Source organism: Antedon mediterranea, chromosome 5 (assembly GCF_964355755.1).
Source record: "Antedon mediterranea chromosome 5, ecAntMedi1.1, whole genome shotgun sequence".
In the NCBI taxonomy this organism is placed as follows: Eukaryota; Metazoa; Echinodermata; class Crinoidea; order Comatulida; family Antedonidae; genus Antedon; species Antedon mediterranea.
This window is the reverse complement of record NC_092674.1, coordinates 30,736,962-30,752,515: the sequence shown is the minus strand read 5'-3', so window position 1 is coordinate 30,752,515 and position 15,554 is coordinate 30,736,962. Positions and strand designations below refer to the sequence as shown.

General features: G+C 32.0%; 1 protein-coding gene across 4 annotated transcripts in view; it reads left to right on the top strand.

Annotated features, from left to right (window-relative positions):
• The window catches only part of LOC140050435 (protein diaphanous homolog 2-like), a 35,304-nt gene that overhangs the window by 2,449 nt on the left and 17,301 nt on the right, over positions 1–15,554 (top strand). For all 4 annotated transcript variants that reach the window (XM_072095617.1, XM_072095616.1, XM_072095615.1 and 1 more), the window contains exons 2-12: positions 411–602; positions 6,741–6,848; positions 7,275–7,459; positions 10,969–11,169; positions 11,558–11,666; positions 12,073–12,183; positions 12,520–12,638; positions 12,840–12,956; positions 13,478–13,593; positions 14,527–14,591; positions 14,753–14,857. In XM_072095617.1, the coding sequence (XP_071951718.1) occupies positions 411–602; positions 6,741–6,848; positions 7,275–7,459; positions 10,969–11,169; positions 11,558–11,666; positions 12,073–12,183; positions 12,520–12,638; positions 12,840–12,956; positions 13,478–13,593; positions 14,527–14,591; positions 14,753–14,857 (1,428 nt within the window). The remainder of the gene's footprint in view (positions 1–410; positions 603–6,740; positions 6,849–7,274; positions 7,460–10,968; positions 11,170–11,557; positions 11,667–12,072; positions 12,184–12,519; positions 12,639–12,839; positions 12,957–13,477; positions 13,594–14,526; positions 14,592–14,752; positions 14,858–15,554) is intronic.

Here is a 15,554-nt window from a genome sequence, read left to right as displayed (position 1 = left end):
AAACTTCCTTTATTGCGACTTTTAATTATCGATCAAATAAATGAATGGCAATTTGGGTAAAAAAGATGAAATTTAACACGACCACCCAAGAAGTATTGTTAGCAGAAACGGGGTACTAAAAAATACGGTATAAAAAATACCGTATTTTTATACCGTATTTTGAGCAGTTGCAGCAGAAACAGGCCCTAAAATTTTCTTTTACCGATGATGCTGTAGTTATTATAATAACACTTTGAAACTTAACATTGATAACTATGAGTGCATTAATAGCACATTCATTTTGAAATTGCTGATTTATTACAAAGCAACTGACTCAGTCAACACAATAGTGATTTCTTTTCTCTAAACCTCAATTTGGAATTTGTATTACAAAACCTAATTCCACATTTTTCATTTGTTTTTCTTTTCAGTTTTCATCATCAAAAGATAAAAAATCCAAATCAAAAGCTCCCAGGGATATCCAAATCGCTAGGCCTGTGTCAATAGTTGCTTACAATGAAGCCAATGGTGAAGGGATGCCTCAGGTCCAGGAGGACGCTGATGCCCCCACCTACCAAAACCTCACAGATCAGGAAGTGAATGCTGCATTTGATCGCATGCTGGTAGGTTTTATTTTTAATATACTTAATATTCTACATTTAGAATACTAAAAACTAAGTGTAGCATTTATAAGGAAAAATAAAAAATATTTTGTTATCAGAGTCAAAAGAACTAGTCATAAAAAACAGCATAAAATCATCTAACACGTCATAACACTGAAATAACAATTGTTTGATATATGAAAATACCATAAAGATGCTGGTATGACATTTCAATGTTTCTCTGCTGCTGTTGTTATGTGTGTCATGTAATTGGTAGTGATGATGTAACTGTGACATTTGTTCTTTGGTCCTAGTTAAAGCTGATAAAGTAAATTGTTAACCATATGCCTGCTGTGTTCACAGGCCATGTTCAGTTATCATATAGCGCAGAGTGGTGTAAATAACACCATCAAACAGGAAGTGAATTGTGATGAGACAGACAGAACAATAATACTGTACAATATTGGCATTCTGATGATTGTGCTGGCTATTAAATGACAATGATGTATTTAACTAAAAATATAAATTGTGTGTCAGTTAAAACTAATGTAAAACGTACCAATATTAATACAGTTTTGTAAATGTTTCTTTATTTACTATATAGTACATACATTGATGATTACAAAGTGATATCTCTGTGATCAAGGTGTACTGTGAAATCTACTGAAAACCTATAAATTTCATAAATCTAAAATGGCTGAATAAGGTAAAAACAACCCCATGGGACACAATTTGAAAAAAAACTTAATTTGGTAAATAGGCAAACCTTGGATTACAAAAAAAGTAGGGGTACAACATAACTCACCTTTGCTATTAGACTACTGCACAGTATTTCTAATGTAACCTGTACATTAGGTGATACAGTACAGTTAGGTTACAAGGCAAACAGACTAGTTTATATTAGAAAACATTTAAAAATTACTTCCCATTAAAATATCTTTCACTATAAATGATGATTTATTTCTATTAATTTAAGAATAAATATATTTAATGATTTGAGTAGCTTAGTGAGGTATAACTATACATTTCATCACCTCTCTCATACTACTGTAATCTGGCTCATTAAGTAGACAACATGTACATTCAGACACAATGATGCACTTAACACAGTACTGACAGGGATAGAGATTCATGGCCTTGCATATCAAAAGCTTATTGTCCACACACTAATTCCTTCATGAATTGTTCAATTTATGATGACACAGGTACTGTAGTACAGTTCTTATTAGAACAGATAGATCTGAATACAATGTAGAATACTGGATGTAAATGCAATGATTAGACCAAGGCACTACAGTATAACCTGTAGTGTGTATGCTATGTTTTAGTTTAGAATTGCTAATAGCGTGTTGTATAAACGCGCCCTTAGTTTAGGAGTGCTAATAGCGTGTTTTATAAACGCGCCCTTAGTTTAGAATTGCTAATAGCGTGTTGTATAAACGCGCCCTTAGTTTAGAAGTGCTAATATACTGTAGTATTACACACGCAAATATTTATTTCGTGGCTGGATAAACCGAAAATAGCCCTCTTTTCAAAGAGAGGATACAATTTACCAATTACAATTCCTATTGAATAATGGTATCTTCTGCAAACCGCGCACTCAAATGGGAGGTATCCCACCTCCCATCATCATAGACTACCAACACCACTGTTGGTTTGTAGTTTTATTTTGAGTTAAAGTCCAATCAAATTGATAGTATCATGTTTTATTTATGTGAGATTTTATTTGACCTATTTGACATGTGTCATCATGGATAAATAATTTCCCTATGGTTTATATTAAAAGGCTCTGTTTATTTTTACTTACTGTATAAATTTCAGAATGACAAGGCACCACCTCAGTGTTCATATTTACCTACTACTACTACTACTGTAAGAGTAAGACTACACTATACTGTACTTACTATCAACTACTGAGACAAACTGATCAGGGGTGAAAGTAACTTCTTTACTGTAATATTTTATTTCAGCATACTTATTACTGTACTAAAATAAAGTTAGGCTAGCAAAAGTAGATCTTAAGCTTGGTTCCCACTAGAACGTAACGCAAGGACGTAAACGCAACGCAAGCGTTTTAACCAATGACAAGCGAAGTTATAGACGTTTAGCAATCACAAGCGAATAAGCCATCGCTTGTGATTGGTCAATTCACTTGCGTTGCGTTACGTCCTTGCGTTGCGTCGCTAGTGGGAACCATGCTTTACTATTGAGGTATCGGGTTTATACCATATCAGTAAAATCCAGACAAGTAACAATAACATTCAATATCTGGTTTATTTCCCCGGTGGACCTTTAGATGCCCCTTGTTTGTATTGTTGGTTGTTTTATTAAATTAATAATAATAAACAAATAAATCTACAGTATTCTATTTTAAATATTATTACAGATTTTTAAAAAGTAGCTATAATTAATAATATTAATAGAAAAAAAAAATTATGATTATTTTAAAATAATTTTTAATGACATCATTTTGTTCATATGATTCCAGGAAGGAAGGGAGTTGGTATGTACAGTAATATTAGTGGAGACAATATTAATACCTTCTGGATGGTTCCTGCTAAGAGCTTGAAACCAGTAAAAAAAAAGGCTTAAGGTCTATCCTGTCTTTGACCTTCGACCCTATATTAAAATATAAATATGATTTACCAATACAGTAAATAAACAGACACTATTCTGCAGACAGTTTTAAACTTGTTGTATTAAATGATAATACTGTAGGCGCCATCATAGAGATATGTTTATTAGTTGATAATATCTTTATGAGGCTATTTATGAAATTAGTTATGTAAGCAAGAGCTTTACAGCTAGATACATGTACAGTAGTAATTATAATGAATTTATTTTGGTATACAACAGTAAATATATACATCATACAAACAAGCTGTTACATACTGTAGTTTTATGGAAGGAGACAAAAGTTAAAAGAATTAACTTTAAAGTTATAGCCACCTTTTACAGTAAACACAGTTGAAAGGATTAACAAAAGTTGTTAAGTGCTACATGAGTCTGAGGCTATGCATGTTATATACGTGTCTACTAGTTTGATTATCACTCAAACTACCACAGTTGTTCGTTTTATTTAGTGCTGCGGTCGAATGCTATTTGTAGATGTTATCATAATGTTTACTTACCATCGTACAGTCTTCAAAAAGATAATCTATTTTAGTGCTGTTAATTTATTTTTACATTTTACTGTATTTAGCAGTAGTACAGTATAATTCAGATTACTAGATTTAGTCAGGATCATACCCACATTGTCAGATTTAGTATTAGAAATCATATTATCATCAATTAGCCAGCGTTAACTACAGTGAGTGTCATTTGATACTGTAATACTAATGAAGAAATTGATTGAGACGCTATGTCAACAGTTACTGTGGCTTCCAGTTATTGATTCTTTTGACAGCCTTCTGTACAGTAGATAGGAGAATTTGCAGCTTCCATTACAATTAGCAAATTCAGTGGTGGATCTAGGATTTGGGGAGGATAGCAATCGAGGTGTGTAGTACCAAGGGGGGTGGGGGTATGGGAAGGGGTGTCCTTTTCTGAACGTTTTTTGCAAAAAATATGCATTTATTTATACATTTTATAAGGCATCCACAATTGCAAGATACTGTTCTATCTCATTTTAACAACAAATGTAACATAATGTAAATTGAAATGATTAACATTGACAAGGAAGAATTGACAACATTCTATTAATGTACTGTTACCATACACTGTAATGTCTTTGAGGAAATATAATGATATTAATGTAACTATAAGCTCTGACATGCACATTAAGTACTGAAACTTAAGATAAGACGATTGATATGATCACATCAATTATATGCTTCAATCAAATTTCAATTTTTTTGAGTGTATTATAATTAGGATAGATTGCTCAGATAGATAGCTTATTTTAGAAAACAAAATCACTCTGTAATAATGGTTTAATATCAATATCCTGGATCTTGTAAAATCAAAATGTGAATAATTGACTACAGTACAGTACTGTATGAATTTATCATACTAATATGATTAACAGAACATACACCTGGAAGAAGAAACTACGAGATAAAATCTGTTTAAAATTACACGCAAACGGTCAATAGTTTATGCTATCTAATATACTAACAATCAGTTATTTATAAAATAGATGATTATTTCTCATTTTATACTCCTTATATGGTCATAGCGGATTGACATTCAACTTACTCTAGCCTTTGCTAACAGCGGTACATCATGATAAAAAGCTTTTTAATCAACAAAAATACATTGTAAAAATAGATTGTTGTTATGATGACCACTTAATGAGTCTAAAATTAAACACAATGATCTAAAATTAATCATAATATTCTAAAATTAATAACGATATTCTAAAATTAATCACGGTATGCTAAAATTAATATTCTAAATGTGTAGTGGTGGTCAATGACCAACATTTAATAATATTAACAAATGAACTTTGTACATTAATTTTAGTTTTTTTATGTCATTATTGTTTATCCTGAGGACAAGTATCTAGTTTATTTTGAACTGTAGATCCTAACTAGAAGACCTTGTGTTCGTTAAAACTGGATTACCTGTTTGTTATAATTTGTGTTGATTTATCAGGAATATTATGAGAACTCATGGGTCAAACTATTCAGCTCTCAATGTAGGGGACATGGATTACTGTTTTTTCTAGAGTATTAACTATTAGTATTATGAGAATATGGGTCAAGCGACTATGACTTGGTAGATAGTACTGTAGTAGTGTAGGGCCAGCAACTTTCCTTTTCAAAGGAGTTTAGGATCACGAATGAATGACCTACTTTTATGTTTTAATAGAATATCTGTATTCTCTATATGCTGTAAAAGACAAATTTACAAATACAATGAGAATTGGCATAATGATATTTTGAGTATAAAAGAATCCATTTAAAAGCAAGACTATAAAGTTAATGTCATCGTTGGTAACCAATATTGCAGGCAGTTAACATGTACAGTATTGCAATTAAACTTACATGCAAAATGAGACATATTGCCAACATATTATTAGAGCTGCTGTATATATCCTGGGGGAAATAATTGCGTGTTTGAATGTATGGATTGTTGTACATATGCCATCATAACAACTGAACTGAACTTAAATCAAGTCTATTGCTTGTTTGAATATGTCACATATTAGTATACAATTAGACAGTGAACTTAAGTTAACTAAGTTAAGACTATAATTGCTGGTTAACAAAGTACCTCCTTAAAGTCATCTTACATTCTTTGACAAGAATTCACTTAAGACATTGTAATTATTTAAACTTACTCGTCGATAACTATTTCCTTAAAATTACTATTAGGTTTCCTATACTTTTGGCTGGTGGTACTTTTTCATGATTTTTAAGTATTGTTTCCAAGGCTAATAAAAAAGTAACATTTTATGTAACAGAGTGAAGGTGTATACAATAATACTGCTGGTATTTGGCGGAACAATCTTGTTTAAGTTATACCAGGGAAATGCAGAATCAACTCCCTGGTTGTTCTAATACTGAATAAAGACAAACAATTTATACAAGTTTATGTACTACTACTATACAAAAATAAGCTGTGAATGAAATTAAAATTTAGCCATTGCCAAACCAAAATACCACCTCCTTCTATCAACAATGAAACCAATAACTTGCTATCAATTGTTTGTTAAGTAATTATAGGTAAATATTTCATTTAAAATTCAACTATCCTCCATGACATTTGTAAGTATTCAGACACATTAGGCATGAAGCAGTTCCCATAATTTGTCTCACAGGAATAAGTTGAAGCATAATGTCTCCATGGTTGACTGCATAATGGATTGTTAAAACAAGTATATAATCCTAATAGTGTCATATTACTATTTGTTATTCTTTTTCAATTATGAAATATTTTAATATTATCATTTTTTTGGGCAATTTTGGAAGGATCATTTATAACTAAATTATTGATTGTATTTAAAAAATATTTGATTCACTTTTTTAAGATAATAATATTTATGATTATTCAATTTTAATTTATTAGTTTATAATTAATACAAGTTAATGAAGCTGATTTAGATTCCTACAACCATTTGAAATAAAGGTACATAATTCTCTTGTTCACCCCACTTTGAGTAAATACCTGTGATATCACTAATTATTTTATCTTAATTTTCATTTTCTTTTTTAGGAGGACATGGGTATACATGGAAAAAAGGCTGATCCTTTAAAGAGTCGGGACATGGGACAGAAAAGAGAAATGGTCGCTCAATACATGAAAAGGACGGGATCAACAAGGGTTTGTACTAATTCATTATTGTGACACTATATATATTATATATCTCTTGGTATCTTTATTTTATTTCCAAAAAACATCAAAACAATTTGAACACAATTAAAATCTGTAACAGCCAAAAGACCTAGATTGATGTTTTTTTTTACAAAAGGCCTTCAATTAAAAACATCAATTACAAACAATTTTGTAAAAAATTCAAAAGTTGGGCTTCATCATTATTACTGACAGAATCTAAATAATTCTCCTAAAGAAATCTTTAGAATATATTTTGAATTGTACAATTGCAAAGTATGTACTACACCACACCATACAATACGCAATCACCCTCCACTATGTAAATGAACATAAAGTAAAACAAACAATATTTGTTCTGAACCAAACAAATTGCCACAGATTGAATATCAATAGTATTCATCTTGTTGTTTTCAGAGACAAACACCAGGAGACTTCATTGATGGCCTACGACAAATCAACCCGACAGACTATGACCGTTTGTTACCAATCCTGAAAGCGTTACGTGTCGCTTTGGCGAGTAACACGATAAGCTGGGTTAAACAGTTTGGTGAAAAGGGTCTCCAGTTGATTATTGAAATCACAGAAGGTTCTTTTTCAAAGTAAGTATACAGTGGAACGGCTAGTAAGGGACATCTTTGGGAACTTACAAAGAAAACGACAAAATGTCCCTTTGTTCAAATTTCATAATTCGTGTAAAGCTCTGTCTACACTATTAAACTTTATGTGACAAAATATGTGATGTGCCCATATATGTACTTGATAATGTCATATCACTACCATATTTGGGCATATCACTACCATATTTGATCACATCACACTTTTATTGTCAAAGTTTGATAGTGTAAACAGAGCTTTACATGAGAATGTAGTAGAATATTGCAAAAATCAAGCTACAGTTGATTCCTTATTGCTTGTTACAAGAGTTCCAATGTCAAGACTTTTTATGTGGTTAGATCGTTGGTATAGGATTTCCTGTATACTGTAGGTCACCTCACCCAAACTGAACTTTAAAAATTAATTTATATGCTTCTTAATGAATATTAAATACATGAAATATTACAATTACCTTTTTAACTGAAGGCACATTTTACAAAGTAATATTATTTTATTTTCTGTTAAAGAATGTTACAAATACAGTATTACCATTTGATGAGTCAATAAAATTAAGTTTTCTATTTAACATGCTAATAAAATGATTATTTCCTTGTAAATAACCGTTATTATCCGTTATTATATAAAACAACTGGTTTTTTTATAGCAATAAATCAATTTGCATAAAAAGTATGGGACACTGTAGTTAACATAGAACATCATTTTCTACACAATTTTTTTATTATTATTTTATTTTTTGTTTATTGGCACTAGATTAAATATTACTTTTTCCAATTGTATTTACAAATTACACTAAAACAAAAGTAAAGCAAAATATAGCCATGTTGTGCAAGTTATACTGGCTATCTTGCAGTGCTTTTTAGCTACTAATAATTATTGTTATTCAATGTTTTAAACAATTGAATTCAATAACTTACGGTACCTTATTTTAGAAACAAAACTGTAGTTTTTATAATGGTGTGAAAGCAAAACTATTTTTTTAGTTATGTTTGTTAATTTGCTTGTTAGGTACATTTTACCCATGACGTAACACAGCAATGTCTGCACATATATCTTATCTTAAAATAAATATTTAGAGGGTGATTACATTTCATTGTGACAAACTAGAGTATAACCAGGGAAGAGTTAAAAATTTAACTCTTCCCTGGTATAACTCAGTTGGAGTATCCTAGGAGATATCCATGTAAACAAATTACTACATATTGTGTTGTACGTGAATTGAGTTAATATCAGAATAATTTTTATTTATTTATTCAAATTCTCACAAAAATGTACATACAAAGAAAGAAAAAAACATAACATATAAAAAGAACAGAGTACAAACAGATTAATTAATACATTTCCTTCATTCTGTATTCTCATTCAAGTGGCTATATTATATCAATATAAAAAGTAAATTCTCTTCCAATACCGAACACCTTTGGGCTGGCCAATTATGTCTGGTTTTCCAGAAAGTCTGGTGTTAGGATTATGTTTTTAATGGTAAAGAGGAATTTGGGACCTTTAATAGACTTCAAGAAAAATGTGGCTGGTATTACAGTAGATGAGTTTCTGGTTTTCTGAAAGTCCAGTATTGGGAGAGTTGGCTGTAGTATATTTTGGATGAACCTTTCCCAGATTGTGTACAGAGGTCACAGCATTCAGGCCATTGAGGCAATAGCAGTTTCATACTGCATGTATCATATAGCCTATAATATGCTTCACTAGATGTGTATTGTTTTTGTCTCTCACTCTGTTAATTCGTAAACAATGCATTGAAATAATTTATTGTCCTGGTGACAATTTCATGATCTGTTGATGAGAATAATGTTTTACCTTATACTGATGAACTTTGTCATAAAAATAACAAACTCAATATTTGATTAATATGAATGATGAATATTAATGTTTTGACCTCGTAATTTTACACATGATTTAACCTATGAACAATATATACTTTATATTGTAATAGTATTGCCTAAAATCCCTGAAGCTGTTCATTAAATTCATTAAACAATCTTCAAATCTCTTCACTAAATGGGAACAATCCTATTTTTAGTGTAATTTTCCGTTTTGTATTGTTGCATGGAATTTTTATTCTGAAATTAAAATGACCAATCAATTAAATGTCCGTCAATAATATAAGACATTTTGGTAGAAATAGCATTGTGTACAAATACAAATCTACAAATAGATTATTTATACAAAAGATGCTGTAATTCAGGTCTAAGTGGATGTACTATTAGTATAAATAATAACATTATTAGAAAAATATTGTTTGTCAACCCTTAAGAATACAGTAGTGTGTAATTCAATATTTTTTTCAATCTATGAAAGTTGTCCGAAAGCTCTGCTTACTTTTCTGGCTGTTTACTTTATCGTTTTGATTTAGCTTTTCGCTTTTTATTTTTGTATCTCCATTGAGATCCAGCCACTGATACCCACAGCATTGTCATTTTTTTCAGTAATTTGCCTTTGGATTTATATATATATATATATAAATATATGTCCACCCAGGCAGCACTTGCCAGCTTTATACTCTGACGTTATCCAAATTCCTTCACTTGCACTGATGAAGGGCTAGTGTTGCCCGAAAGCTCTGCTTACTTTTCTGGCTGTTTACTTTATCGTTTTGATTTAGCTTTTCGCTTTTTATTTTTGTATCTCCATTGAGATCCAGCCACTGATACCCACAGCATTGTCATTTTTTTCAGTAATTTGCCTTTGGATTTATATATATAAATAAATAAAATAACAGCAGAAAACTTGGTTACTTCGTTGTTTTAATCACTACAAATTTGTTTCGTACGACCAGCATGTAGCTGGCCGCACTCTTCAGGTGAAATATAAAACATAAGTGACACAGTTGTCTCATAGTGCTTAATATATACTTAATACAACACAAGAGGCAAAGAACAATAATTCTAAACCGCCCGGTGATATCCAGTTCGAACAATACCATGAAAGCCCCAGTGGTCTAATGGTTAGGACATCTGCATATCAAGCAGGCGGTCCGAGTTCGAGTCTCGGTTGGGTCGACTTTTTCTCATTCTCACAGATTTCCTCATCTTTATCGTTTCAAATTAATTATATTATATATATATAAACAAATCAGGCAAAGAACATTAATTCTAAACCGCCCGGTGATATACTGATATATATATATATATATATATTTCCTTGTTCTGTTTATTGAACCAACTGTAGTAGCAGAACATGTTGGTGCTATAACACCTAATTTAATTTATAGAAGATTTTATCAATTCATTATTCTATTTTATAGTCCATAATTAATATACAAAAATCAAATCAAATTTGTTCCATGTATAAAAAGTGTACATGGAAAAATTGTTTTCCTCGACAGAAAATATGGTAAAACTTTTACAATTACATCATACATAGAACAAAATTATAATTAAAAACATAATGTTACAATAATATGTACCAAACCAATGTTCTGCAGCTACTGTATATCTAATGGATTATATGATCAAATTTGTAACCTTTTTATTTTCAGGACTTCGCACAAGTCCATAGACTGTAAACATGAATGCATCAAGGGGCTCAAAGCTTTTATGAACAATTCGTTCGGTATCAGCACCGTGTTTAAAAATGACCGTGTGCTTGTCGATGTCGCCAGCTGCCTCAACCCAAGACATGAGAATTTAATGACAGATGCGGTTAAAGTTATGGCACCCGCTTGTCTTGTTCCTGATGGGTAGGTTCAAATCACAAATTAAATCAATTTTACAGTCAAATGTTCTGCTTTACTCTGATTATCATCAATATATAATTAGTTTTGATTGACTGAGAAATGCAGTTGAGATTGTGGAACCAATGAGTGTAGGTTCAAATCATTATATAGTCAATTAATTAATCATTACTGAACTAAAAGTGTACAACACATCATGTGTACTTATCGCCGTGATTTCAAACTATATATAAGTATATAATTCTTTACGTTAAACCATTCATGAATATGTACGTGTGGTAACGTGAGAATTATGTACAGATATAAAAAACCAGATGAAAACATTTTTTGAAGAAAATCCAATAACGTTACATTTCTTTTTGTTTTATTAAATAAATTGTGAATATGATTGCAGACATTACAAGGTTTTGTGTGCATTGTCTGAGGTACAAGAACTCAGGAATAGGCCTCGTTTTCTGCCAATCATTGATGCATTGAAAAAGGATGATTCACCACAATTAATGGTAATTAGTTTGTGGATAATAAACCCAACAAATTTCGAATTCATTTCATTTATATTCGTCAATTAAAAACATGATAATACAATACAAATAACCATAACAAAACCCATGACGGTGACAGAATTAAACAGAAACAAACTTAATTGCTGTACAAATTCGAAAAATGATTTGTATGTAATACCAAGGACCCTTAATGATCAGTTTCTTCACTGGAACTGAATAGGCCACCCTCATTAAAGATGAACTGAATAGCCCCCTCATTAAAGATGGTATTACATTTTTTTTTTAAATTAAAGAATAACAATAATAATTTATTTGGAAGCTACACTTTTGAAACAGTGGCACACTTCTTGAATGAACAGCTTCTTAAAAAATTAGATTTGTTGTAATAAGTTTTGTTTGTTTCTAGACGTACAGCATGCAGCTAATGAACGCTATAATTAGTACTCCTGAGGAGTTGGACTTCCGTTTACACCTAAGGAATGAGTTTATGAGGACCGGTCTTAAGGAGATTATACAGGTAACACAATAAAAAATATCACTCATCACATTTATATAATAATAATAGTTCCTTCTTATATAGCACATTATAAGCAAGTTCTCAATGCGTGCACATTATTACCCCGGTCATTATTTGGATCAAACACGTATGGAAACATGCTCCCAAATGCAGCTAGTAATCAGCGCAAAGTTGTGTCTTCATCTAACCAGGGGTGCGACATGATCAGTTCCACTCCCCCTTAACAGACACTGCGGAGAATATATGTACATAGTGCAGTACTGTTTAAGGCAAGTTCAGTGTCCTGTTGCCCTATTTATACCCATGACCCCATCTTCTGTTTATTTTTACTTTCAGGATTTAAGAGAAACTGAAAATGAAGACCTGCAGCTTCAGATGAACGTGTTTGATGATCACGAGGAAGAGGACGCTGAGGAGTTCATGCAACGATTTAATAACATCAAATTAGACTTTTAATATCCTTCAAACTTTCAATTTTTCTTGTATTTTTAACCAATTATATGAAATACTGTATAATCTATTATTTCAATCTATCTAAACTTTATACAAATTTTGACTTATTGATAAATGCCTAATAAGCTCTGACTACACTCTCGGCAGAGATTTAGAGGTTGGGATCTGTTCTTGTGTTTTTTATCCTTAATTGTTTTGTTTACTGATATTGAAGATGTGTTTAAGCTTCTTAAAAATGTTACAATAGGATCTCCTATGGAAGGAGATCTATTGTCTATATTACAACATCTATTACTGATACGGGAGGATTCCTATGCTAGGTAAGTTATTGCTCTTTTGATTTACGATTAGAGGTGGAAAGTGATTTGGTCTCACTTTCTGGTGTAACCTTCTATTTCTGAAAGATTCACTGTATTTATATGAGCCAGCAGTATACATTGGGCCTTACCTCATGCTAGACAAAACTAAACTACCATGGGGTTTGTCAGTGTAGGTTTTAATAATAATAATAATAATATACAAGTTCTTGTATAGCAAGAATTCTAATCTTTCATTGCTCATGGCGCTGTGTACTTGGATGTTACACTTTTCAACTACATGCTTCTGTCCTAAGGGTCTCGTCACGTCAGCTCAGCCACTTAAATGTGCTCTCTCATCTGTCCACGACACAGTCAGCCACTTAAATGTGCTCTCTCATCTGTCCACGACACAGTCAGCCACTTAAATGTGCTCTCTCATCTGTCCACGACACAGTCAGCCACTAAAATGTGCTCTCTCATCTGTCCACGACACAGTTGCTGTGTTATTCTTAAATTTATGATTTGTTGTTTGTTTATTTTAGACCTCAATATTATAAGTTAGTAGAAGAAACAGTAAGTCAGATTGTTCTACAGCGGAGTGGACTTGACCCAGACTTTGTGGCTAAGAAAGTTGATTTTGAGATAGAGCACATGATAAGTAAGTTGGTTTGCTTTGATTCAAATGGAGTGGAGTGACTTGGTGTTTATGATGCTTGGCTATCACTCCAAGGGTCCTGGGTTGGTTTGCTTTGATTCAAATGGAGTGGAGTGACTTGGTGTTTATGATGCTTGGCTACCACTCCAAGGGTCCTGGGTTGGTTTGCTTTGATTAAAATGGAGTGGAGTGACTTGGTGTTTATGATGCTTGGCTATCACTCCAAGGGTCCTGGGTTGGTTTGCTTTGATTCAAATGGAGTGGAGTGACTTGGTGTTTATGATGCTTGGCTATCACTCCAAGGGTCCTGGGTTGGTTTGAAATGATTCAAATGGAGTGGAGTGACTTGGTGTTTATGATGCTTGGCTACCACTCCAAGCTGCCTGGGTTGGTTTGCTTTGATTCAAATGGAGTGGAGTGACTTGGTGTTTATGATGCTTGGCTATCACTCCAAGGGTCCTGGGTTGGTTTGCTTTGATTCAAATGGAGTGGAGTGACTTGGTGTTTATGATGCTTGGCTACCACTCCAAGGGTCCTGGGTTCAAGTCCCATCACATGTCAGGATTTTTTCTAAGGACAAAATTACAACTCCACTCCCAAAGACTTGTAATAATTATCTTGAGCATCTTGTGTATATGTTGGTCTTGTAAACCTCTGAGGGTCCTTAATGATCAGGTTTAATTCTATGTTAAGTTTTTTTTTACCAATCATTCACGAATAGTTAATATAAAAACCAGACAAAAACATTTTTGAAGATTTGCAGAAATTCATTCATTTATATCAAATGGACCAATATATAACAAACAAATATATTGTATAAAACGAATTGATATTATTAATTGCTTGTTTTAATTTTTGTTTTGCTTATTTCTCCATTGAGATCCAGCATTTTTTAATTTGCCTTTGAATTGATAATATTGATTATTTTATTTTTAGCAAACCTTACGGAGAAGGCTAAATATGATGAACTTCACGGGAAGATAGACAAACTTGACAAAGACGTAAGTATAATTGTCTGCAAATTACTACTACTGCTAGGGTACGTTGTCGCAAATCCAGCTATCGAAAAGACTCTAACCCGTAAAGCTTCTTCCATCTATTATCCTTATTCATTCTATTTATACAAAATAATATATATAAATACATCTATTACTAAACACAGTTTCAGAAAGAATGTACGCTGCGACAAGAATCGGAAGCAAAGTTAACGACTACTGAAAAAAAATTAGAAGATAAGGATAAAGAAATTGAAGAACTCAAAGCCAAGGTAAATAAGATTTGTATTTCTTTACTATTTTATATTTCACAACATCCTGCACTGTTACATTCATGTTACTATACTCTGGTGTGAACCATGCCTGGGTTCATCCTATAGTCATCTTATTTCGTAAGTATACTGTATCTAAAAGGAAGAGTGTTAGTAAAGATTGGGAGAGATTGTTTAATGGTTTTAAATTTATATAGCGCAAAATACAAATATTATCTACATGCTCTGTTTAGTGTAAAAATTAAAAAGTTGATGTAAAATGGTTCCTATGACCATCTTGTTCAGTAAGTATACATGTTAAGTCATGTGTATGGTTCCTATGACCACCTTGTTCAGTAAGTAATGTACGTGTCTAAAGGAAGATTCTGACTCCGTCTGTCGCTACAGTCTAATTGATGCTCCATGGTAATTGTGTATTAAGAAATAGTGTAACATTAATATATTTTAATCATTTCTGTCTGCATCCTACAAGAATATTCCTCCATCTGTTGTATATAGTAGTACAGTGTTCTACCATGAACAGGATCTGATGTCTACGTTCATCTCATCCATTCACAACCAGTCATCCATACATTTGTCCGTAGTGTTTCCGTTCAATTTTCAGTCTATCCCTACTCATTTTCCATCCATCCCTCTTCATTTAATTGTCTGCTTCGTAAACCTAAGATATTCAACATGTACAGTACAAGCATATTCA